Below are 21,613 nucleotides of genomic sequence, written 5' to 3' on the forward strand. Positions count from 1 at the left end.
TTTCGTGTAGCCTTGTAGGGCAAGACTGAGTCGTGTTCTTGCCCCGCCACCGTCTTCAAAATAGTTCAAAACATGTTCAACCATTTGTGCATTCGAACTTAGAATAGTAGAAGAGTCTTTAGAGTTAAATAATCTGGTCCAAAACCAATAAAATCCTGTGCAGAAGTTAATTTTTTGATAACCATTATTTTCATTTTTCAGTGTTTAAGTACCTAACATATTTTTTTATCTTTATTTAAACTAAACAAATTTGAGCAAGATAATAATTTGAAAGTACTTAGATAAAGGAAAAAAAAATATGGCCTTTCTTAGTTCTTACAGTAAAAAAAAAACAAAAAAGTGAATATATACTAATTTTGAAATATCTTAACCGGATCTAGACAATACATATTTGATTAAATCAAGAATAAAGTCATTAATCACACTAATCACCCATTTTCTCCCTCCCCCTAAAAACCAGCCGTATCATATGCTCATTCCATTTGCATTCCCTCCAAAAAGAAAAAAAAAAACTTCATTCCTTTTGTTTATAACTTTATATTCATTCATTCACTTACAACAAAACCAAAAACCCCAAACTTCTTGATTCTCCCCTCCGATAACCAAAAAATCCCTATTTTCCGAGATGAATAATACACGAGAAGAAGTAGGGGAATTCACTCAAATCTTCAACGCTTTAATGAGTCTTATGAGGAAATTTATATTCAAAGTTCTACGCGTCGGTCCAATCCCTACTAACATTTCTTTCATCATGGATGGAAACCGTAGGTTCGCCAAGAAACGCAATCTTGAAGGCCTAGACGCAGGACACAGAGCTGGTTTCATATCCGTCAAATATATTCTTCAATACTGCAAAGAGATTGGTGTACCGTATGTCACACTCTACGCATTTGGTATGGACAATTTCAAGAGAGGACCTGAAGAAGTCAAGTGTGTGATGGATCTAATGCTTGAGAAAGTCGAGCTCACGATCGATCAAGCTGTATCAGGGAATATGAACGGCGTGAGAATAATCTTTGCCGGCGATTTGAATTCGTTAAACGAGCGTTTTAGAGCTGCGACAAAGAAACTGATGGAGCTTACGGAGGAGAACAGAGATCTGATTGTTGTGGTTTGCGTTGCTTATAGCACAAGTGTCGAGATTGTTCACGCTGTTCGAGATTCTTGTGTTAGAAAGAGTAAAACTGGAGATGGTTCTTCAGCTTTGGAGTTGAGTGATATTGAAGAGTGTATGTATACATCGGTTGTGCCGGTTCCGGATCTTGTGGTAAGAACCGGAGGAGGAGATCGGCTGAGTAACTTCATGACGTGGCAAACTTCTAGGGCACTTCTTCATAGAACGGAGGCTCTTTGGCCGGAGTTAGGGCTATGGCATTTGGTTTGGGCCATTCTGAAATTCCAGAGAATGCAAGATTACTTGCAGAAGAAGAAGAAGCTCCACTAAATAGTTTCTAAGTTAAACCCTAGAATGAACTTAAACCCTTATGTTTGATTACATGTTTCTTGTGGTGTAAGAAACAACGAACCGAAACTGAGAAACCACAAGAAAATCCTTTTTATTATGTATGGGATACAAAATAACAAAAACAGACATAAAACATCGATAATTATTCAATTTAACGATGCTAAAACACTACAATTAGAGGCTTAATTAAAAGACAGTTTGATAAACAAAAACAAATAAATCTGATTTAGTACTTAGCCACTCCAGGACCAGTTTTGCCTTGGAACCTGCAGACATTACAGAGAGGTGAGAACAGAGAAGGAGTTTGGTACTTGTCTTCTCCACCCATCATAGGCATAGGGACTCCGGTCTTAACCGGACTAACGTATCCAGGCCGATATGTTTTCCCCAAAACGCCCTCGACAAGATCACTCAGGTTAAAGAACTTAAACTGAGTCTCTAGATGAGCAAAAGCATCATCTTTAGGAAGCTGATACTTATGAACTCTATCTTCTTCTTTCCCAATTGGTCTAACCTGAATATCTATCTGAACAATCCCAGATACCGTGACTCTCACGTTATTTCTCTCATCTGTTCTCTCAACAATAACTTCCCTTTCGTCAAGATCAATTCTCCACTCTGCTTCACCTTCTGTCGGGACTTCAACTTCTTCTCCGTTCCATCTCACCACGAGAGAGTCTACGGAATCATCCCAAGACGCAACCTTCTTGGCTGCGATGACGAGGTTGTGACTATCGAACATCACTGAGAAGGCTTGAACCCATGTGAAGTCTCTGGTTCTACCAGCAGGTCTTGTACCAATGAAATGTGCATTGATTTGAAGATTCTCGTCAGAGACGATGGCGAAGTTCCCGTCTTTGTTTCCGTGGAAGTAGAACATCACTCCATCTCCTCCCACAAATCTCGGGTCGTAACACAAAGATCCATAACCGTTGCAGTTTGCTTTCCTCCCTATTCAAGAACAAAAATCAACCATATTAGTAAGTGTGTTAGAAATCTAACGTTGACAAAATGTTACAAATATAATTGAAAAATACGAAACATGCATTATGGAACTTTTAAAATGTTCCAAAATGTTGAGATTTTGAGACTTACATTTGCAGGTGACTTCACATTTGCTGCTACAATCGATGAAACAAGCTTTTTTCTTCTTGTTCATTTTTGGTTTTCTCTCGGGGCATTCCTTAGGACAAGTGAGGATTTTCTGGTTACACGATCCTCTAGCCAAGCATTGAACTCGCTCTTGGCCCGAGCCAAGTGGATACAAAACATTATAGTTCGTTGAAGCCGCATCATAAGCACCTTTCTTGAGTTTCTTCCCTTTCTCTGTAGCAGAAACAGAGGAAACAGAGACAAGCACGATAATAGTTACAAGAACTCGCAACATTTTGTTTGTGGTTTTGAAAGAAACAGTGTTTTGTTGTATATTTCTGTGGATTTTGATTTGATAGAAGTGGAGGGAGTGTTCTTATAGACCAGAGAGGCTGGAAGTAAGCAGCAGAGACCGGCTTAATTGACGGTCCAGAGTTGATCAAAATCACATGAAGAATCGAAGACCGTGTTAGAAACAGCTTCGACTTTGTTTATTAAATTCTTTGGGAGAACCACCACTAGCTTCAAATATTAAGTTCTTGACATGAATAATTAACAAAAATTGAAAATCTGCATTTCTAACAGGGAAAAGTCAGCCGATAGAAAATAGAGTAAATTGTAATATAAATCATTAACCAAAGGTCGGCTGTAACAATTTTACAAAAAAAAATTAACTATATATGTTAACATTTCCTGCTTGTTAATCTAAGGACATCATTGAATTAAATATATACAAATGTGCAGTTCATCTTTTTCACGAATTTGTTTCCACATTTATCTCTCCTTGTTGTAAATAATGGTTTCACACAATTAAAGGATGAAAAGCTAATGACAACCATCGATAACGGATCTATGCATTGTATTCATGATTAGAAAACAATTCAAAACTACGAGTGGTTGCACTAACTAATCATCATTGTGGAGTTGACATTTATATATTAATTCCATATACTCAATAGAAATATGATTAGATGGTATTGAAGCCATGTACTCATGTGATGAGTAACATAGTTTAATTTCCTTGGATCACATGAACTATGCCTAGAAAATTGGAAACCTTTTCTTTATGCACCAACTTATTTGATTATTTAAATCTGATTTTTCCTACTGGTTTATAAGTTTTAGTGAAAAGAGTGCTCTCGAAGCATCTCCAGTTGTTCGTGAGAACCCCCAAAAAAACACTTGCTTTCAAAGTGAAGAATATACAAAATACTGGAACCAAGAAACTTAATTTCAGATTCAAATACATGAATATACACACAAATATAGTTTTTTTTTTTTTTATTGTTCGATAAACGGATAGGTACACAAAATACAGCAAAGGAACGATAAGAAATCAAGGGGTTGCTTCTTGCACAAGAAATGTTTTACATTTCTTAAACCCTCAAAAACATCACAAACAGGCCAAATGTTATCTTTTTGGCTTTTATTACATCACTTTTTATGAATATAAAATATTTCCAGAAACAAAACAGTTACAAACACGAAATTTCCATGAATTTATTTAAAAATCAAAGAAGTTTCCATCTTTCTCCTTCTTCTCATTAGATATCAGCAGAAAGTGATTCTTCTTGAGGCTTGAACCTGCACAGTCTGCAAGTCGGCGAGAACAGAGAAGGCGTTTGGTATTTGTCTTCTCCTCCCAATACAGGCATTGGGACTCCAGTCTTGGCAGAGCTGACGTAATCAGGACGGTAGGTTTTCCCCAAAACACCCTCGACGAGCTCACTTAGGTCTAAGAACTTGAACTGAGTCTCGAGATGGGCAAAAGCGTCATCCTGCGGCAACTGATAGTTGTGAACTCTGTTCTCTTCTTTCCCTATAGGTCTCACTCTGATGTCCATCTGAACAAGATCAGAGACAAGTACTCTTACGCTGTTTCTCTCATCAGTTCTTTCGATGATGATATCCTTCTTTTGTCCTGAAATTTCCCTCCATTCTGATTGTTCGTCTTCAGGGAGTGTGATGAGTTCTCCATCATATCTGATGGTAAAGGCGTCAGATGTTTCATCCCATTGATTCACTCTGTTGGCTGTGATCACGAGCTTGTGGTTTTCGAACATGACATTTAGGGCCTGAACCCATGTGAAGTCTCTGGTTCTCCCAACGGGTCTTGTACCGATGAAGTGAGCGTTAATTTGGAGATTGTTGTCTGAAACAATCGCAAAGTTTCCTCCTTTGGATCCGTGGAAATAGAACATCACACCGTCTCCTCCCACAAATCGAGGGTCGTAGCACAGAGATCCGTAACCATTGCAGTTCGTTTTTCTCCCTGAAAGAAAGAGGAACCCGAAATTAAGCCAAGTTACTTGGGTTATAAGTAAACAAATTCATTGTACCACAAATTATCAATCCACAACTGAAATCTATATTCTTGTTACTTGTGCGATAAGCTAACTGAATATAGAACAAAGGAGACCAATTGAATAGAATGTACTTACATTTGCAGGTAGCTTCACATTTGTTAGTGCAGTCAATGAAGCAACCTTTGGTGTTCTTGTTCTTCGTGGGCTTCCTCTTGGGACACTCACCAGGGCAAACAAGAGTCTTGTAGTAACATGATCCCCGACCTTGGCACATGGCCTGCTCTTGTCCTGTAGGCAACGGTGATAATATTCTGTATCTCGCAGCTGCTTCACTCTCCTCTTTGTCTTTCTTCTCCTTCGCCTTTCTCTCTTTCTCCTTCCTCTCCTTCTCCTTCCTTTCCTTATCCTTCTTTTCCTTTTCCAGTTTATCCTTCTTCTCCTTTTCCTTCCTTTCCTTATCCTTCTTCTCCTTTTCCTCCTTATCCTTTTTCTCCTTCTCCTTCTTGTCCTTGGCTGCCTTCTCCTTGTCCTTCTTCTCCTGTTCTTTATCCTTTGGACCGTTACCGTTACTTTTGCCATTATCTCCTTTACCCTTGTCTACTTGTACCTCGTTCCCCTTGCCATTGTTACCGTTGCCTTTGCCGCCATCGCTCTGTGCAATGACAATATCTGTCAAGAGAAGCAATCCAATGAGCGCGACAAGCACATATGACTGTCTGCGCTCCATCTCTCAAGTTCAAGTCTTCTTCTTTAGCTTCTGCTTGTTCTTCTTCTTCTTCTTCTTCTTTGGTTTCTCAAAATGTTTCTGTGTTTTTTGGTGTGATGAGATGTTGTTGCAGAAGAAGGGATTATATAGAATGGGCAAAGAATTGAGTTGACTTATTAAAACCCCATATGATAATATCCCTTGCTTCATCTTAAGAAAGAAGCCGACTCTTTGAGTTCATCTCAAGTCGTCTCCATTGATTTCTTAACAAAAATCTAGCTTGATGAAGCTTCAACATCAAGTCTTTTAGCTAGAAAAGAGTTGTTTAATTTAAACACAACCATACATATAATATCAGTTCACAAATTTTTACCTAGTTCTTAATGCCTCATGATCAAATCATATTCATACTTGCTTCATTTGTTCCCAGTTGAATTATATTAGCAATTTACTATGAGAAAACAGGGTGAAGTTAGTATTCATTTAGTTGACAAAAAATAATAAAAAAGGGTGAAAATTTTGGTTATCGATACAATAAATTTGAAAAATCCGGTCTGTATATCTTTCTATACACTATATATACAAATTTGAAAATTTTCTCTATTTTCTGAAGAAAAACAAAATTAATTCTTGATGGCTTTATGTGCAAGGAAACGAGTATCTAGAACGTGAGGATGCCTTAAATGAAGAAGAAAGCCCTCATGTCTTAACATATCTGTAAATGTGTGCATTTTAAGTAACTTTTCTTGACTTTCATTGGCCCAAAGCCGCCCACTACTACAAGATTGCACCCTTTCGAGAAAGCAATGAAAAGTCAAACGCGTCAAAGTCAGCTGACTGGTTTACTATAAACCGGGTTAGCTTCTAAACCATTGAACCAAAACCCTACCGAGTTATACTTTCAGAGCATGTTCTGTTCTGCCTATAAACGCTGACAGTTATCTAAAGCTTAATTCTTGGCCAAACGACCTTTCACATTTCACAAGACATAGACCAAATTGAATCAGCAAAAAAGTTTGAGATTCAACTGTATATATAAAGTTGTATCAAGAAACAAGTACATGAATCCATTAAAGAGTCTTGTGAAACTTTCTTGAGTGCAAATTGCAAACTAGCTTGCAATTTTTCCAAAACATCTTTAGAAAGATAAAGAATCTGACACTTTCTCTGGTTTTTATTTTAAGAAGTGTGTATCTTCTCTCTGTTCAGTTATTGAAATATAGGAAGATCAGGCTTAGCTGGCTCGGGACCAGCACTTGTTTCTCCAACAGATACAATAGTCTTACTACTGCTTGAAGAAGCTCCTTGCTCAATCTCTTTCGTCATCTTTATGAAATAACTGTGCCTGCAAAAAAAATGAAACCGGAAAGAGTAAAAACAGACCATATAGATCATTGCTGCAAATATCAAAAGATCGGGGAAAATGTTAATCAATTACCATCGAGTGTCTGCAGTAAGCTCGGGATGAAAAGCAGTTGCTAACAAGTTTCCTTGCTTCACAGCAACAATGACTTTTGTTTCAGGAAGAGCATCTTCCTGATTTATCCCCAAAAAATGAAACCAACAAGAAGGGATTCATACATGTGCTCACAAAAGAGTAATCGTTTCATGAAAATTAGTGCAAAATTAAGCAAACCTCTTGAATTTGTACGGTGGAGCTTGAATACAAGACCTTGTTTGATGGGACGGGATAATCCGCCAGGACTTCGACATCAGGACCTACATCAAGAACAGCTGGAGCACGTATGAACACTCCCCTGTATGTCTCTGGCCCACCTTCTTGAGATGTTAGTTGAGGTACTAAGATATCAGCTTCAAAACTTTGAATCTACACATCAAAAACAAATTCGAGAACAATCTAAGATTTTCACAACATCTTATTTGATACTAAGAGTGAATGAGAATCCATATGAAATTACTCCCATTGATTCATGAAAAGACCGAGTTTTATATATCAGTACACCACAACTCATGCTAATATAAGCAGTTTCTTTTTCCACATATTGCAAGTCAAGATTGATTTAAATATGTGTTTACACATTTTCTTAACATGAACCCGGAATCTTGGTAAGAGACATAACCTGGCTACCGAAGAAGTTCCTATGTACGGTGCAATCAAGGCCACCAACTAATTCCTGACCTCCCTCTTTCTGACCTAAAATTTCAACATTTACTCAAGTTTCTAAATTTTCCGCAACAGGAAGATGAATTCAAGTACTCACCAACTGCTCTGTCTGCCAAGAATATAAGACCTGCGCATGTCCCCCAAACAGGTTTCCCCATCTTAACAAACTCACGTAGAGCCGGAAACTTCAAAAGAGCAACAAATGAAAGAAAATTAGAACAGAGAAGAGACATTTTACACTATTCTTCGTCCTCACCACTAAAACTGTAAAAACAACCAAATCTAAACAAGGAGTTTGGTAAAGATAAAAGTAAATGATAGCTCTCCCTTTCCTACACTTATCACAGCTTCCATTAAAGACAGAAAATATCATCCATAAGATCAACGAGTAGTTTGGTCCACAATGTTTAAAGGTTTCAGATACAAAACATTACTTCATGTACTTGAAGGCTAACTAATCCCAAAGTTCCTTCATTTTCAATCTCAAAGCTAATTACTTTCAACAGTACTAACTGAATTATTCAGGTATAAGAGACGTTTTGACTGAAATTCTGGAGAATTTTGGTGAATAACGCCAGATTCGTGTCAAAACACACATAAAAAAGGAACCTTTAACTAGTTTCTTCAAGTGGGTCCTCGCAAACAATAACTTTAGATTCTAGAGAGAGAGGAGCGGACCAAGTTATGATACTCGGCGAGTTTGGCCATGGTGGTGCTCTCGCCGCCAGGAATGATAAGAGAAGAAACGGTGAGAAGCTGGTCAGCCTTCCTAATCTCGACGCCTTGGACACCGAGCCGCCGCAGAGCCGCGATGTGCTCATTGAAAGAACCTTGCAAAGCTAAAACTCCGACGGTCATTGCGGCGGCGACGGTCAAAGAAAGAGAGTGTCAGATATTATTAAACACTAAAACTTTGTGAATGGAATTGGGACACTCACAAAAGCCTTTTTGTAACAGCCATCGACGATTTTGTTTTGTGTTTCTTTCTTTGCCCACGATTTGGATTTCTATTCAGATATTTTCTTATAATAACATTTTTAAATATAAAGATATCACGGTATTAATAACTATTGTGAACAAATTCAATTAAAAAGCCATAAACAATTATGCTAACAAAACAAAAATATACACTTATTAAGCTTTTATGTGATTATAATTCAAATTCTCTAGGAAAAATTGTAATCTATTTTACAAAATTTTAAAGATGATGATATAATATTATATATACACACAAAAAAAAACTTATAGTAAAGGTAGGTTTTCAAAAACTCATAATGTGTTTTTTTTTATTAGTAGTAATTTTATTGTTTTCTAACCACTGAATTTAGTTTATAGCATGTTTTGTCACATTAGCTGGTGATGATTTAATATAAAACTACTTTTTATAAAAGTAATTGACAAAACAAAAAATATAAACCCCAAAAAAAAAAAAACAGAAGGGGGAGAGAATCTCGATCAAAGGCTTCGAAGCTCTCTCTTTTTTTTTTGGTGTGTCTAAATCTCTCACGCACGACGTTGAGAGAGCTCTTTCCTTTGCGATCTTGTTGTCTTCCTCTGCTCCGATCGAATTCACAACCAGCTTTAATGTATGATTCTCGCTCTTACCTTCAGTTTATGTTCCGAATCTTCTCATGAAATTTCCATTGCATCCGATTTCGAAATTAGGTTTTTTTTTTTCAATTTTCAAAATTTTGGTTTGTGATTTATGTGATTTTGAAGCCACCTTCTTGGGGGTTCTTAAGTTTGCTGTAGAATTTTATTGTTCTTCTCTCCGTCTTTGTTTCTTTGCTTAGAGTTGACTATTTGGATTGAAAAAGTTTACACCTTTACGCCTGAATCATAATACCCACAATGTGATTGACTTATCTACACAAGCTTTTGAATTTGATGAGAATTTGACCTTTTCTTTTTTCGCAGAAGCATTGTAGTTCAACTTGAATTTATTGGCGGTTGTTGAAGCTGTGTAGCTATTAACAATTGGGGCTATGCATTCAACGATTTTCTGCTCGTGAAGAAGGAATATAACTTATTTATAAGGTTTCAGTCTTAGACATGTCGTGTTTCGATTGCAGTGGTTATGATGTCTCAAGTTGTCTTATTCATCTCGCTGAATGGCATCCTTTGGAATAGTCAAGTTCTCCGGGCTTGAAGCCCTCGAAACCCCTTTTATCGCGGGGTAAGATTTCGATTTCTACAGAGGTTCTTGTGTTTAATTATTTGGATGCTTAATGTTGATGTCACTTTTTTTTTTGTGTGCAGGTTCCTCAGTTAACTTGAGGATTTTATATTTCATCATACATTTGAGGAGCAATTTGTTTTTTTATTTTATTTTTGAGAAGGAGATCATGTTTCGTGATAGTTTTTTGTTTGCCCGTACCATCGGTTGCTTTGGATGCTTTGGCAGTTCTGGTAGTAGAAACCAACAATCGCCTAAGCCCTACGATGATGATACACATTCCTGTGATAGTGATGTAACTAGCACTGCAAGAGGAGAAGAAGAAGAAGATGAAGAAGAAGTAGAGCAGAAGAGCCGCTCTAAACGATCTGAGGAAATTTTGAAATATAGATTAGATAATGGATTAATCTGCAGACACATTCCAGTGAGAGAAACTAATGAACTTATACGTGGAGAGGTAAGTGACTTCTGGTGCCTGTCTCTCAGATTATTGCTTCTTTGAATATCCCATGGCGTGTCTATACCAATTTTGTTGTTTTTTGATATTTAGGATGAAAATGGTGACAAGACAATCAATGAGTATGTTCGCGTGTGTAAAATTGGATCCGGTAGCTATGGTAAAGTGGTAAGTGGGAATCTTATTTACTCAATACTATCCAATCCTTTAAGTGTATCCTCCATAAGTATTCCGGGTTTTGGATTCCATAACATTATGTTTATCATTCACAACAGGTTTTATATCGAAGCACTTTAGACGGCCAGTATTATGCTATCAAGGTAAGCTCTTCTTTCTTTCCCTCATTACCTCGTGAAACCTTTTTCTTTTTTGTTTAGCTGATATTACGATGATCTGATCCTTAATTATGGTGCAAATTATGCAAGTTACTTTGACATATTATGATTTAATACTTGGATTTCCAGGCATTTCACAAGTCGCATTTATTAAGGCTAAGGGTGGCACCGTCAGAGACTGCTATGAGTGATGTTCTTCGTGAGGTATCCTTAGTTTTTTTGCATTGCTGAACAGCATTTCTATTGGTTTCATTTTAGAGAAGTTATGTTTATGCTCATTTATCCTATAACTTACAGGTTATGATTATGAAAATTTTGGAGCATCCTAACATCGTTAACCTCATTGAGGTGATAGATGACCCTGAAACTGATCATTTTTACATGGGTACTTAATCTCCTTTCTCTTTTCTACTGTTTTGATATATACTCTCTGTGGAAAGAGCCTTTAATCTTATAATGCCTGTCTTTCTGGCTTCTCCTAGTTCTTGAATACGTTGATGGAAAATGGGTGTATGACGGTTCTGGACCGCCGGGTGCTCTCGGAGAGAAAACTGCTAGAAAGTATTTGCGGGATATTGTTACTGGACTGATGTATCTTCATGCTCATGTATGATCTTCATTGTTTAGCGTGCTTCTCTCACTTCATGGTTCATCACCTAATGCTGTCTTCAAACTGTTTCTATGGGGAAAAAAACAGGATGTTATTCACGGGGACATTAAACCCGACAATTTGCTGGTTACTAGTAGCGGTACAGTGAAGATAGGAGATTTCAGTGTCAGCCAAGTTTTCAAGGTAATAAATGATCTCTTAATTTTTGGTCTTCATTAATTCTTGATATGCATCGTGTGATTTGAGTGTTAGCATCGATCTGTTGTTGCTACAGGATGATGACGATCAGCTGCGCCGATCTCCCGGGACTCCTGTCTTCACTGCTCCAGAATGTTGTTTAGGTCAGTTTCCTTTCTAATTTCTCTAAGCTTGGTCCTGAGTCTAAGTGAATGGAGAATCAACGAGTATCATTTTTCTTGGATGAAAATCAGTATCAGGTATAACGTATAGTGGCAGAGCTGCGGATACATGGGCAGTGGGAGTTACATTGTATTGTATGATATTGGGACAATACCCGTTTCTTGCGGATACTCTTCAGGACACCTACGACAAGGTTGGTTTTACATATGATCAATGCTTTCCTTGGATCTTAAGAACTCTTTTTGAAAATCTTTTAGCCTCCAATGGTTCATAATCTGTTTTCTCTTACAGATTGTTAACAACCCTCTGATAATCCCGGATGGATTGAATCCTCTTCTCAGAGATTTGATCGAAGGTCTCCTTTGCAAAGGTGTGATTTATTTCGTTCCTTTTGGTGTAGTTAAACTGTACGAAGCATAGAATTGAGTCTTTACGTGTGTATGTACATCAATGGCGGTTTTGCAGATCCGAGCCAGAGAATGACACTGAAGAATGTGTCGGAGCATCCATGGGTCATTGGAGAAGACGGGCATGTCCCGGAGTATTTTTGTTGGTGCAAACGCAATGCTGCCTCAAAGATTGAAGAAGGAGAAGCTAATGGGATCTCTGAAACCTCAGATCCTAACTAAAAAAACTTTGATGCTTTTGATCGTTTTAAGAAATGTACAAGCTTTGAAGAATAGATGCATCTACTTAACCGTACAAGTTTGACCTCGCTTGGGGTCATTGTTTTTCTTTTTATTTAATTCTAGATCATTTTCATGTTATTGTCCATTGTTTATAAATTTCAGAAACAAAATGATTTTGATTCTGACTTTGATATTTTATTTTTTACAAAGGGCTCGATATCTCTTTCAAGTTTCAACCCAATGAGCTCTCCCACATGGTTGACTAGTAAATTACTTAGACTAAGATATTGTTTTACTGTTGTTCCAAAAAAAAAAAAAAAAAAAAGATATTGTTTCACTAAATTGTAATTAACTTTAAAGTTATCGTTATATTTAGACATGCCATTACACATTTACACTAAGAGAAATAGAGCAGTAGAGAATTATATCTAATATTTGTTTCTATACAAACTACATGAAATGAATGATAATTATAATTTTGTTTTGATTTTTTCCCTTTTGGTTATTATTAATTATAAAATGTGAATATTTTTTACCATTATATAATTTTATTTTTATGCAATAATTTAAAAGCTAAGATATGTAACTGTGAATATTTCATAATTACTCAAAATTTTATTATTTATCACTCAAATGATAAAAAATGTGAATATCTATTATTAATTACTAAGATATGCAACTTTAAAAGCTAAGACAATTTCATAATTACTCAAATTTCTAACCATAAAAGCTAAAACCACAACATGAGAAAAAAACACACTATAAAGCAACCATTATTAGTTCTCAGTTTATTCAACCAAAAAGTATTTCATATTAAACTTATATAATAGAAAAATCATCAAAAAGTGATGTCGTCGAAAATTAAATTTGTAGCTCTTCTCATCGTAGTAATTTCTCTCCTTCTTAACAATGCGCAATCCACTCGAGAGATCCTCTCCGCGGAAATTTGTGGATGGAATGACCCTGCTGTACATTGTAAGACAAAAGAAGATTGTTTTGAGAAATGTGGAGGCAGACCTGCTAAGAAAGTTTTTTGTGTGCGTCCAGGAGACCATAGCTATGATCGTCTGTGTTGTTGTCGCGCTTAACATGTAATTTAACTGAGATCTTGTTTTACTAAATTTCAGTATATTTTATCCAACCGTTACTGAAGCTTTTGCTTCTGTTCAATATATAATGACTGAAGCTAACTTTGGTTGGACAATAAATTATTAAGTTATTAAAATATAATACGTTTTTTCTACACATTTTCTCTCAATTTCTTTCTGAATATGTTTTACTATATTTGTGTGTTTTTGTGTATGTGTGTGTGTGTGTGTGTGATAATAACATGTAGTAAGAACCATCAGCTCTTAGTTTATTCATGCATTGGATCAAAGATAGTTCATATCAACTTGTAAAGTAAAAAGTTCATCGAAAAATGGTGTCCTCGAAGATTCAATTTGTTGCTCTTCTCATTATTCTTTCTCTCCTTATTAACATGTGCAATCGATTCGTGAGATCTCTTTCATCTTTATTTTCATTTAACAAAAAAATAGTACTAGTGTCTATAATTCATAACAAAACACGATTCTGATTTCAAAGGACCATGTCAAACAAAACAAGATTGTTTTCCAATCCCTTATGGAGATGCTTGTGTGTGTGTGTTGTGTCCCAATGTAATTTGATTGAGATACGTTTTTTCTTTCTTTCTTTTCTTATGCTAAAGTGATTAAAATACTGTTTATATTAAAATTAGATAAGGCCCGCCTAAATAGGCGGGTGTAAGATGTAAATGTAATTTTTATCGATAATATTTAAATTTTGAATAGTAAAATAATAATCGATACATTGTTCTTGATAAATAATTTTGAATAGTAAAATAGTAGTCTTATGAATTTTATTTTGTTATACCCATTCAATCTTATTGATGATATTTGAAGTCTAAATAGTAACCTACACACTTTTTCTTTATTATAATTTAGTATTTAGAAGAAAAAAATAATTTTTTATCTTATACATTCAATTTTCTAATACAATTTAACTATCTATTTCATAAAAAACTCGATTTTAATTTTACACACTTCATCTTACTTGATAATGATTTCATGTCAAAATAATATATATATATGAGATCAAATCTATATCTTAGTTAATATTAAAAATTATTAACAATTAACAAAACATAATTCATAATAATAAAACATTTGTTAATACCATATATATTAAAAATTTGACCAATAACATATATAATTTTTTTTGATGATATTTGAAGTCTAAATAGTAACCTACACACTTTTTCTTTATTATAATTTAGTATTTAGAAGAAAAAAATAATTTTTTATCTTATACATTCAATTTTCTAATACAATTTAACTATCTATTTCATAAAAAACTCGATTTTAATTCTACACACTTCATCTTACTTGATAATGATTTCATGTCAAAATAATATATATATATATATGAGATCAAATCTATATCTTAGTTAATATTAAAAATTATTAACAATTAACAAAACATAATTCATAATAATAAAACATTTGTTAATACCATATATATTAAAAATTTGACCAATAACATATATAATTTTTTTTGATGATATTTGAAGTCTAAATAGTAACCTACACACTTTTTCTTTATTATAATTTAGTATTTAGAAGAAAAAAATAATTTTTTATCTTATACATTCAATTTTCTAATACAATTAACTATCTATTTCATAAAAAACTCGATTTTAATTCTACACACTTCATCTTACTTGATAATGATTTCATGTCAAAATAATATATATATATATATATGAGATCAAATCTATATCTTAGTTAATATTAAAAATTATTAACAATTAACAAAACATAATTCATAATAATAAAACATTTGTTAATACCATATATATTAAAAATTTGACCAATAACATATATAATTTTTTTTTTTGTTAATTTTCCTTTTGGTTAAGAAAAATAAAATGTAATATTTTTTAGATATAGACATATGAATTAGTATATGTTAATAATGATTTATTTTTTAGTTTTCTATTTCTTTAAGAAGAAAAAAGTTAATTGATTTCTTTTTAAGTATTTCTATTTCTTTAAGAAGAAAAAAGTTAATTATTTTCTTACACATGTCAACATCTGATTGATAGATTTGACACATGACATAATCCTATGAGTTAGTAACTTTGAAAACCATACTTTATATAATAAGATTAATTATTAATATATAATATTTCTTATATTTTCGTCAATTAGATGTCCAAGAGAAATTCTATAGAATGGAAATTTATAGTAGTATGGGCGAAATCATAAAAACATATATAAAAGAGATGATAATTTATAGTAGTAAGACAAATTAGTGTTCTTGTCAAACAACAAAAGAGATGAATATTCTTTTATGTTCTTTATATTAGTTACGAATTCCCAAAAAATATTAACCATCAAAATTTGGGCTTAGTTTCGGCATTCAAAGTCCAAACTAAGCCCAAAACGAAATTATTTTACAAAATTACTCAAAAAGAAAATAGAAAAAAAAAACACTTGTTTCATTATAAATACTTTACATAAAACGAGTGTGGGCGATCAAAGTCCGAGAACCCTAATTTATATTTGAAACAATGACGATGATGAGCGATCTTTCGGAGGATTTGGTAGAGGAGATATTGTGTAGGGTTTCGATAACTTCTCTAGGAGCAGTGAGATCCACGTGCAAAGGATGGTATGTTTTATCCAAAACTAGGGTTCTATGTAAAGCAGAAACAAAGCATCAGTTTCTAGGGTTCATGAAGAAGAATTATAAGCTTTGCTCAATGAGGTTTGATCTCCATGGAAACTTCAACGAAGAAGGAGGTGAAGAATTCATGAATCCATCAATAAAGAAGTCAGGTAATTTACTTGATCAACTTGATATATGTAAAGTTTTTCAATGCGACGGGTTATTGTTATGCGTGACCAAAGAGGAAAACACTAGGCTCGTGGTATGGAACCCTTATTCGGGTCAAATCAGGTGGATCAAATGCAATAACTCTTACCACAGATACGAAGGTTATGCTATCGGATACAACAATAACCGTAAACACAAAATCTTGAGGTTTTCGGATATGTCATTTTCTACTTACAAAATCTACGATTTTATCTCTAATTCATGGAGGGTTCTTGATATTGCTCCCAACTGGCATATAAACCCTGATCAACGTGGCGCGTCTTTGAAAGGGAACACTTACTTTTTTGCTAGGGAAAAAAGAGAGGATGAAGAGGATGAAGATATTCTTTGGCAGCCGGTAGAGTATTTACTCTGTTTTGATTTTACAACGGAGAACTTTGGTCAGCTTCATCCTTTACCGTTTGAGCAATATATTGACGACGCTGGAGCTCTCTCTTCTTTTGGAGAGGAGAAACTCGCGGCGTTATTTCAGAGCTTCGCTAGTTCAGTTGTGGAGATTTGGGTTACAAGTATGATTGAGGCCAATGCAGTGTCGTGGATCCCTTTCTTAAAAGTTGATATGAAACCACACTGTAGTTTTCGTTTTCGTTTGCCCTTTGACGGTGGCAGTTTCTTCATTGACGAGGAGAAGAAAGTCGCCGTGGTTATTCATGTTGATGTTGTCGCCGAATCTGAAATGAACCGCTACGAGGACGTAGCTTACATCATTGGAGAGAATGGGTACGTTAAAAAAGTGTGTCTTGTAGAAGCTGTGAATCAAGGAGGATCTCTCAACTTGAGCAAACGTTCGTGTTGTAATTACCCGCATGTGTGTTGTAGCTCTTATGTTCCAAGTTTAGCACAGATCAACCAAAGTGTAGAATTCGAAAATGAAAGAGAAGAAGAGGAAGCGAACTAACAAGCACAAAGAAGAAGACTTATAACTATTAGCTAAATTATATTATAATAGCCTATTTTCTTCATGTGCTCTTCATCGTGGAGGCTCTTTACTTTTATAAGATATATATAATAAAGATCGATCATCTCTTTGATTTCAAAAGATGTTGAAAGGCATTTCATTTCTAGCGAGGTGAAAATGTTCTATCAAACACTTTTCTTCTCCAAGATCGTGTATTGTTCTCGCCAACACTAACTAATGACTTGGAAATCAAGGTAAACGAGATAGTGACTCTTGCAATTACCTTGAGAAGACCCCCTGAAGAACCTTTAACAGCCCCGTAAGTGCTCGTTTTCTCTAACCAGAAGCGTGAGTCTTGTTATTCAGCAGCAACTGGAATCAAAGGAACGTACAAGTTTGAGCTACCGAATCTCTTTGGCTCTTTTTTTTTTTTTTTTTTTTCTTTCTGTTATTGTTGATCAAAACAAGTTCCACAATTCTTCGCAAATTAGACAATCTATGTTTTGGGGAAAAATGTAAATATCTAAAAGTTTAGGATTAGAATGAAAGACACTATTAATTTTATTTTTAAAAAAGTTTTATGGAAGAGACATTAATACAAAAGCTTCTTGTCTCTTGTTTGGCTTCTTCACTTGTTTATATTACCCAACCCTACCTTTCTTCTTCTTCTTCTTCTCTTTTTACCATTTTTTCAGTTTCTGGCTGTTCCCAGTCCACTCTCTCTCTTCTCTCTTTCTTTCTCTACCTTTTGACTCCATGCCGGTCTCCGGTGAAATTTTCAACGGGTAATAATTTCCGGGGATTGACCCGAGACAACAAGATCTAAATCTATCTACCCATTGGAGTTTTCTTAGGTAAGCTTGGAGATTATTAGTCTTCGTTTTTTATTGCATGGTTTATTCATTCGCTTATGTTTGTATGATCCTGCTTTTTGGATCTGTGCGCATTTTCCAATTTCAGAATTTTTGATAAGGATCTTTGGGGTTTATGGTATCAGATTCGGATCTACTTTCTCTTGTTCATAATCATATGGTAGATTTGACTTTGGCTTCGGATTTGAGGATCGATCTCATGTTTAATCTGAAATGATTTCTATTTCGATCGGAGAAGAAGAAAGAAAGGAACGATTTTTTGTGACATTTATTTCTGTTTTTTGATTGGTTAAAAGTTTTCCAGATTCTGACATCGATTTTAGTATTTATTACAGATTCTTAATTTGGGTTTTGCATCGGAGCTACAAGATTATCATTCATCTTTGGAAACTCATTGGTTTGGGTAAATGAAAGATTTGATGATCATGTTCTTCTTATATTGTTTTGATTGATTGAAGATTCGATGGATAAGATAATAAAGAGATGGAGATTGTTTTGGAGCAACGGTCGAAATCAGTGTCCAGATACTGGGACAAGAGTTGCCCAATTAAGAAAGACTTGTCTTTGATACTTACAGAAGAAGAAGAAGAAGAGTCTTGACAAAATTTGTTGTTTGTATTGAAATAGTTGTTTTTGTGTTGTGGTTGGATTCTTTGTATTATACATTAATGGCTGCGGAAGAGCATTCGAATAAGAGAAGAGAAGTCTCTGCTTCTGCTTCTGCTTCTGCTTCTGCTTCTGTAGTTGTGAATTTGAGGGTAGGAGAGGAGGATAACGATGGTCATCGCCTCAGGTTGGGATCTAGTGACTCAGTTCTCCCTGGTCTTATCGATGACGTTGCTCTTAACTGTCTTGCTTGGGTTCCAAGGTCAGATTATCCTTCCTTGTCATGTGTAAACAAGAAGTACAATAAGTTGATCAACAGTGGTCATTTGTTTGCTTTGAGAAAGGAATTGGGGATAGTGGAGTATCTTGTTTTCATGGTTTGTGATCCGAGAGGTTGGTTGATGTTTTCTCCTATGAAAAAGAAATGGATGGTGTTACCTAAAATGCCCTGTGACGAGTGCTTCAACCACGCGGATAAAGAGTCTTTGGCTGTAGATGACGAGCTTTTGGTCTTCGGGAGAGAGTTGTTTCAGTTTGCGATTTGGAAATACAGTTTGAGGTCTCGGTGTTGGGTCAAATGCGAAGGAATGCATCGTCCTCGCTGCTTGTTTGCATCGGGAAGCCTCGGTGGGATTGCTATAGTTGCGGGAGGAACTGATATGAATGGGAATATACTAGCATCAGCTGAGCTTTATGATTCTTCGTCAGGGAGATGGGAGATGCTTCCCAATATGCATTCACCTCGAAGACTATGCTCGGGTTTTTTCATGGATGGTAAGTTTTATGTGATTGGAGGCATGTCGAGCCCTAATGTATCAGTCACTTTTGGAGAGGAGTTTGATCTTGAGACAAGGAAATGGAGGAAGATAGAAGGAATGTATCCGAATGTGAACCGAGCAGCACAGGCTCCACCACTTGTTGTAGTGGTTAACAACGAGCTATTCACGCTTGAGTACTCAACCAATATGGTTAAGAAGTATGATAAGGTGAAGAACAAATGGGAAGTGATGGGAAGGTTACCGCCGATGGTGGACTCGTCAAACGGTTGGGGACTGGCGTTTAAACCGTGCGGGGATCAATTGTTGGTGTTTTGTGGGCAACGAGGTCCTCATGGCGAGGGCATTGTGGTGAATTCTTGGTGTCCGAAATCGGGAGCTAAAGATGGAAACTTGGATTGGAAAGTGCTTGGAGTTAAAGAGAATGTTGGTGTGTTTGTGTATAACTGCGCAGTGATGGGTTGCTAAAATGGAAACCTTCTTTGTTGTTGGTCTTCTTCTTCTCTATTGACTGGTCTTTTGTTTTTGCTATTGGGATTATAATGCTTGTTGTGTTTGTTCTGCGTTTAATTTTTGTGGTATATTGGAAAAAAATGAAGAGAAAATTCATTTACTATGCAAGATGTTTGCACAATTTTTACTTTAAAGTTCCTCATTTACTTGAATGAAAAGAGAAGAATTGTATTGTTGTGAATAGTGAAAATACTAAATGTGCGTTTTTGTAGTTGTGAAAAGTGAAAACTAGTTTTAAGTCATTTTCGTAAGTGAAAGCAATAGGAGGAGGGCTTTAAAGGAGGTTCAAGATCCTATGACTAATCTTGGTCCTACACGACCCAAAGCCGGAGGAAGAGGAGACTATGAATTAGGAATTTATGATCATTTGGTGGTATTTTACAACAAAATCATAAATTTGTTTTTGAGAATTTAATGCAGTCAAGATTTTTTTATTAGAAACAGTCTCGATCTATTTCAAATAGTAGGTATTACAAAATAGTCTGAAATTTCAGTGAGCTGATAAAGTATTCATGTGATCCTTATTTTTGCAGTCATCACTCATCAGTACACATTTGGAATCTTGGTTTAAGTGCAATGTGGTACAAGGAGTACTTCAGAAATCGTGATTTTTAGTTTGTTTTCTTTGAAAAGTGATATCTATGTAAAAAAATTGTTAAACGACAAAAGGAAACATAATGTACTTGTTCAGTTATTAGGCCTCTCAAGTCAACTACTACACCTACAAAAATATTGTAGCTATTCATATTTTTAGAGCCCATTATTAAAAACGGGCTCTTTTGATCGGATATGGACTTAAAAACTCGACAGGTATACTAGAAGACACAAGTAGAGATGGCTTGTGACTTTGTAAGCTATCTAAAAAAAAAGAGGATAATGACGCGTCGGATCTGATGGATTAGATTTTCGCGTTTACACATAGCTTGTAAGTATTTACAAATTTCCAATTTGGTCATGTAGTCCCAAAGGGACCAACCTAGTATTTGCAATTTTGCATGCGTGAAAGTTACCATCAAATATTATCTAGTGTCGTGAAAATCTATGAAACATATCCACTATATTTATGGAAATCTGTAGTAGATTGTTTAATTTTCATGTGTTTTTATTTTTTCTTAAAAAAATGCTTTAGAGCTGATGGAAACTATCACAAAACAATAACTCATCCTATCTTAAAAAGTCTAAGCACTAAAATGCTACTGTAATAATTATGGATAGTGCGATAATGTTTAATAAACGATCATGTGACATACTCTTCATTCTTCAAGAATGTAGTATAATTTAAGATTTTCCAAAACCCACTTAGGTCATTGTTAATGTGCGTAGGCATTTAAGTCTACTTATTCTAAAGAATCTTCTAGTTGATTCTTTCTCCCTAACAATGTGGGTCTTCGAGCTTGGCCTCTCATGTATGGGTAAGTCGTACATAAGTGCAACACACACACTTTATTTTGTATGGGTAAATTCATGATTCATGTACCTGCCATAAGTGCAAAACTGTGTATGATTTAAGCCCTACATTACCAGGAGGTGGCTTAAGTCAATATATGTATCATATAGGATTATGTGTGATTTGACATAATAGCATTTCAGAGAAATCTTAACATAATATATACATGATTTGGTTCTAAACTTATAAATTATAAGACATGCTAAAAGAAGCTTATTATGGTACATTTAAACATAATCCTATAACCACAACAAAAAAGGATAATAATGAACCTACAATGATGTAGAGCGAGCGAGATTGCCTACCAATATGCTTTTGCTTT

General features: G+C 35.1%; 8 protein-coding genes and 1 long non-coding RNA gene across 12 annotated transcripts, besides 1 other annotated feature; 5 read left to right on the forward strand and 4 right to left on the reverse strand.

The window, feature by feature from the left end:
- The first annotated feature begins 242 nt into the window (after positions 1 to 242).
- Positions 243 to 1,673, forward strand: cPT9 (Undecaprenyl pyrophosphate synthetase family protein). The gene is made up of 2 exons (NM_125444.4): positions 243 to 339; positions 502 to 1,673. The coding sequence occupies exon 2, from the start codon at positions 626 to 628 to the stop codon at positions 1,442 to 1,444; it is 819 nt and encodes a 272-aa protein (NP_200859.1). The 5' UTR covers positions 243 to 339; positions 502 to 625; the 3' UTR covers positions 1,445 to 1,673.
- Positions 1,575 to 3,049, reverse strand: AT5G60520 (Late embryogenesis abundant (LEA) protein-like protein). The gene is made up of 2 exons (NM_125445.3): positions 2,561 to 3,049; positions 1,575 to 2,416 (listed from the first exon to the last, which is right to left on the reverse strand). The coding sequence occupies exons 1-2, from the start codon at positions 2,850 to 2,852 to the stop codon at positions 1,692 to 1,694; spliced, it is 1,017 nt and encodes a 338-aa protein (NP_200860.1). The 5' UTR covers positions 2,853 to 3,049; the 3' UTR covers positions 1,575 to 1,691.
- A 762-nt stretch (positions 3,050 to 3,811) lies between these two features.
- AT5G60530 (late embryogenesis abundant protein-related / LEA protein-like protein) lies at positions 3,812 to 5,763 on the reverse strand. The gene is made up of 2 exons (NM_125446.4): positions 4,999 to 5,763; positions 3,812 to 4,829 (listed from the first exon to the last, which is right to left on the reverse strand). The coding sequence occupies exons 1-2, from the start codon at positions 5,588 to 5,590 to the stop codon at positions 4,102 to 4,104; spliced, it is 1,320 nt and encodes a 439-aa protein (NP_200861.1). The 5' UTR covers positions 5,591 to 5,763; the 3' UTR covers positions 3,812 to 4,101.
- Positions 5,764 to 6,527: 764 nt separating this feature from the next.
- PDX2 (pyridoxine biosynthesis 2) lies at positions 6,528 to 8,707 on the reverse strand. The gene is made up of 6 exons (NM_125447.2): positions 8,373 to 8,707; positions 7,792 to 7,879; positions 7,651 to 7,724; positions 7,206 to 7,397; positions 7,008 to 7,105; positions 6,528 to 6,914 (listed from the first exon to the last, which is right to left on the reverse strand). Exons 1-6 carry the CDS (start codon positions 8,550 to 8,552, stop codon positions 6,779 to 6,781), a joined length of 768 nt encoding a protein of 255 aa, NP_568922.1. The 5' UTR covers positions 8,553 to 8,707; the 3' UTR covers positions 6,528 to 6,778.
- A 426-nt stretch (positions 8,708 to 9,133) lies between these two features.
- GRIK2 (geminivirus rep interacting kinase 2) lies at positions 9,134 to 12,495 on the forward strand. The gene is made up of 13 exons (NM_125448.4): positions 9,134 to 9,280; positions 9,612 to 9,870; positions 9,954 to 10,327; positions 10,421 to 10,495; positions 10,603 to 10,647; positions 10,792 to 10,866; positions 10,960 to 11,047; positions 11,145 to 11,269; positions 11,360 to 11,455; positions 11,547 to 11,613; positions 11,704 to 11,825; positions 11,924 to 12,002; positions 12,098 to 12,495. Exons 3-13 carry the CDS (start codon positions 10,040 to 10,042, stop codon positions 12,259 to 12,261), a joined length of 1,224 nt encoding a protein of 407 aa, NP_200863.2. The 5' UTR covers positions 9,134 to 9,280; positions 9,612 to 9,870; positions 9,954 to 10,039; the 3' UTR covers positions 12,262 to 12,495.
- Positions 9,747 to 9,824: a sequence feature (AT5G60550.uORF1).
- Positions 12,496 to 13,073: 578 nt separating the features above from the next.
- Positions 13,074 to 13,463, forward strand: AT5G60553 (Defensin-like (DEFL) family protein). Its single transcript, NM_001037034.2, has one exon. It carries the CDS (start codon positions 13,110 to 13,112, stop codon positions 13,347 to 13,349), a length of 240 nt encoding a protein of 79 aa, NP_001032111.1. The 5' UTR covers positions 13,074 to 13,109; the 3' UTR covers positions 13,350 to 13,463.
- Positions 13,464 to 15,853: 2,390 nt separating this feature from the next.
- AT5G60560 (F-box and associated interaction domains-containing protein) lies at positions 15,854 to 17,077 on the forward strand (the record flags this gene model as incomplete). Of its 2 annotated transcripts, NM_125449.1 has the most annotated exons (2): positions 15,854 to 16,899; positions 16,999 to 17,077. In NM_125449.1, the coding sequence occupies 2 exons, from the start codon at positions 15,854 to 15,856 to the stop codon at positions 17,075 to 17,077; spliced, it is 1,125 nt and encodes a 374-aa protein (NP_200864.1). The 2 variants fall into 2 exon arrangements, with proteins under 2 accessions (NP_200864.1, NP_001330054.1); NM_001345423.1 differs by having other exon boundaries at positions 15,854 to 17,077.
- A 608-nt stretch (positions 17,078 to 17,685) lies between these two features.
- AT5G08955 lies at positions 17,686 to 17,895 on the reverse strand. Its single transcript, NR_143140.1, has one exon. It is a non-coding gene; the product is annotated as an other RNA (long non-coding RNA).
- Positions 17,688 to 20,069, forward strand: AT5G60570 (Galactose oxidase/kelch repeat superfamily protein). 3 transcript variants are annotated; one of them, NM_001345424.1, is made up of 2 exons: positions 17,688 to 17,931; positions 18,075 to 20,069. In NM_001345424.1, the coding sequence occupies exon 2, from the start codon at positions 18,618 to 18,620 to the stop codon at positions 19,797 to 19,799; it is 1,182 nt and encodes a 393-aa protein (NP_001331512.1). In that variant the 5' UTR covers positions 17,688 to 17,931; positions 18,075 to 18,617; the 3' UTR covers positions 19,800 to 20,069. The 3 variants fall into 3 exon arrangements, with proteins under 3 accessions (NP_001331512.1, NP_200865.1, NP_001331513.1); NM_125450.4 differs by having other exon boundaries at positions 18,273 to 20,069; NM_001345425.1 differs by having other exon boundaries at positions 18,285 to 20,069.
- The last annotated feature ends 1,544 nt before the right edge of the window (positions 20,070 to 21,613 follow it).

The sequence above is a fragment of the Arabidopsis thaliana genome, chromosome 5 (assembly GCF_000001735.4).
Source record: "Arabidopsis thaliana chromosome 5, partial sequence".
In the NCBI taxonomy this organism is placed as follows: Eukaryota; Viridiplantae; Streptophyta; class Magnoliopsida; order Brassicales; family Brassicaceae; genus Arabidopsis; species Arabidopsis thaliana.

Excerpts from the sequence above, each read along its gene's own strand:
- cPT9 (NM_125444.4), top strand. The coding sequence starts at position 626 with ATGAATAATACACGAGAAGAAGTAGGGGAATTCACTCAAATCTTCAAC.
- AT5G60520 (NM_125445.3), bottom strand. The coding sequence starts at position 2,852 with ATGTTGCGAGTTCTTGTAACTATTATCGTGCTTGTCTCTGTTTCCTCT. Across the intron at positions 2,417-2,560 it reads ATGTGAAGTCACCTGCAAAT|GGAGGAAAGCAAACTGCAAC; the intron begins GTAAGTCTCAAA and ends GTTCTTGAATAG.
- AT5G60530 (NM_125446.4), bottom strand. The coding sequence starts at position 5,590 with ATGGAGCGCAGACAGTCATATGTGCTTGTCGCGCTCATTGGATTGCTT. Across the intron at positions 4,830-4,998 it reads ATGTGAAGCTACCTGCAAAT|GGAGAAAAACGAACTGCAAT; the intron begins GTAAGTACATTC and ends TCTTTCTTTCAG.
- PDX2 (NM_125447.2), bottom strand. The coding sequence starts at position 8,552 with ATGACCGTCGGAGTTTTAGCTTTGCAAGGTTCTTTCAATGAGCACATC. Across the intron at positions 7,398-7,650 it reads GGAACTTCTTCGGTAGCCAG|ATTCAAAGTTTTGAAGCTGA; the intron begins GTTATGTCTCTT and ends TTTGATGTGTAG. Across the intron at positions 7,106-7,205 it reads CCACCGTACAAATTCAAGAG|GAAGATGCTCTTCCTGAAAC; the intron begins GTTTGCTTAATT and ends GGGATAAATCAG.
- GRIK2 (NM_125448.4), top strand. The coding sequence starts at position 10,040 with ATGTTTCGTGATAGTTTTTTGTTTGCCCGTACCATCGGTTGCTTTGGA. Across the intron at positions 10,648-10,791 it reads GCCAGTATTATGCTATCAAG|GCATTTCACAAGTCGCATTT; the intron begins GTAAGCTCTTCT and ends TTGGATTTCCAG. Across the intron at positions 11,614-11,703 it reads TGCTCCAGAATGTTGTTTAG|TATCAGGTATAACGTATAGT; the intron begins GTCAGTTTCCTT and ends GATGAAAATCAG.
- AT5G60553 (NM_001037034.2), top strand. The coding sequence starts at position 13,110 with ATGTCGTCGAAAATTAAATTTGTAGCTCTTCTCATCGTAGTAATTTCT.
- AT5G60570 (NM_001345424.1), top strand. The coding sequence starts at position 18,618 with ATGGCTGCGGAAGAGCATTCGAATAAGAGAAGAGAAGTCTCTGCTTCT.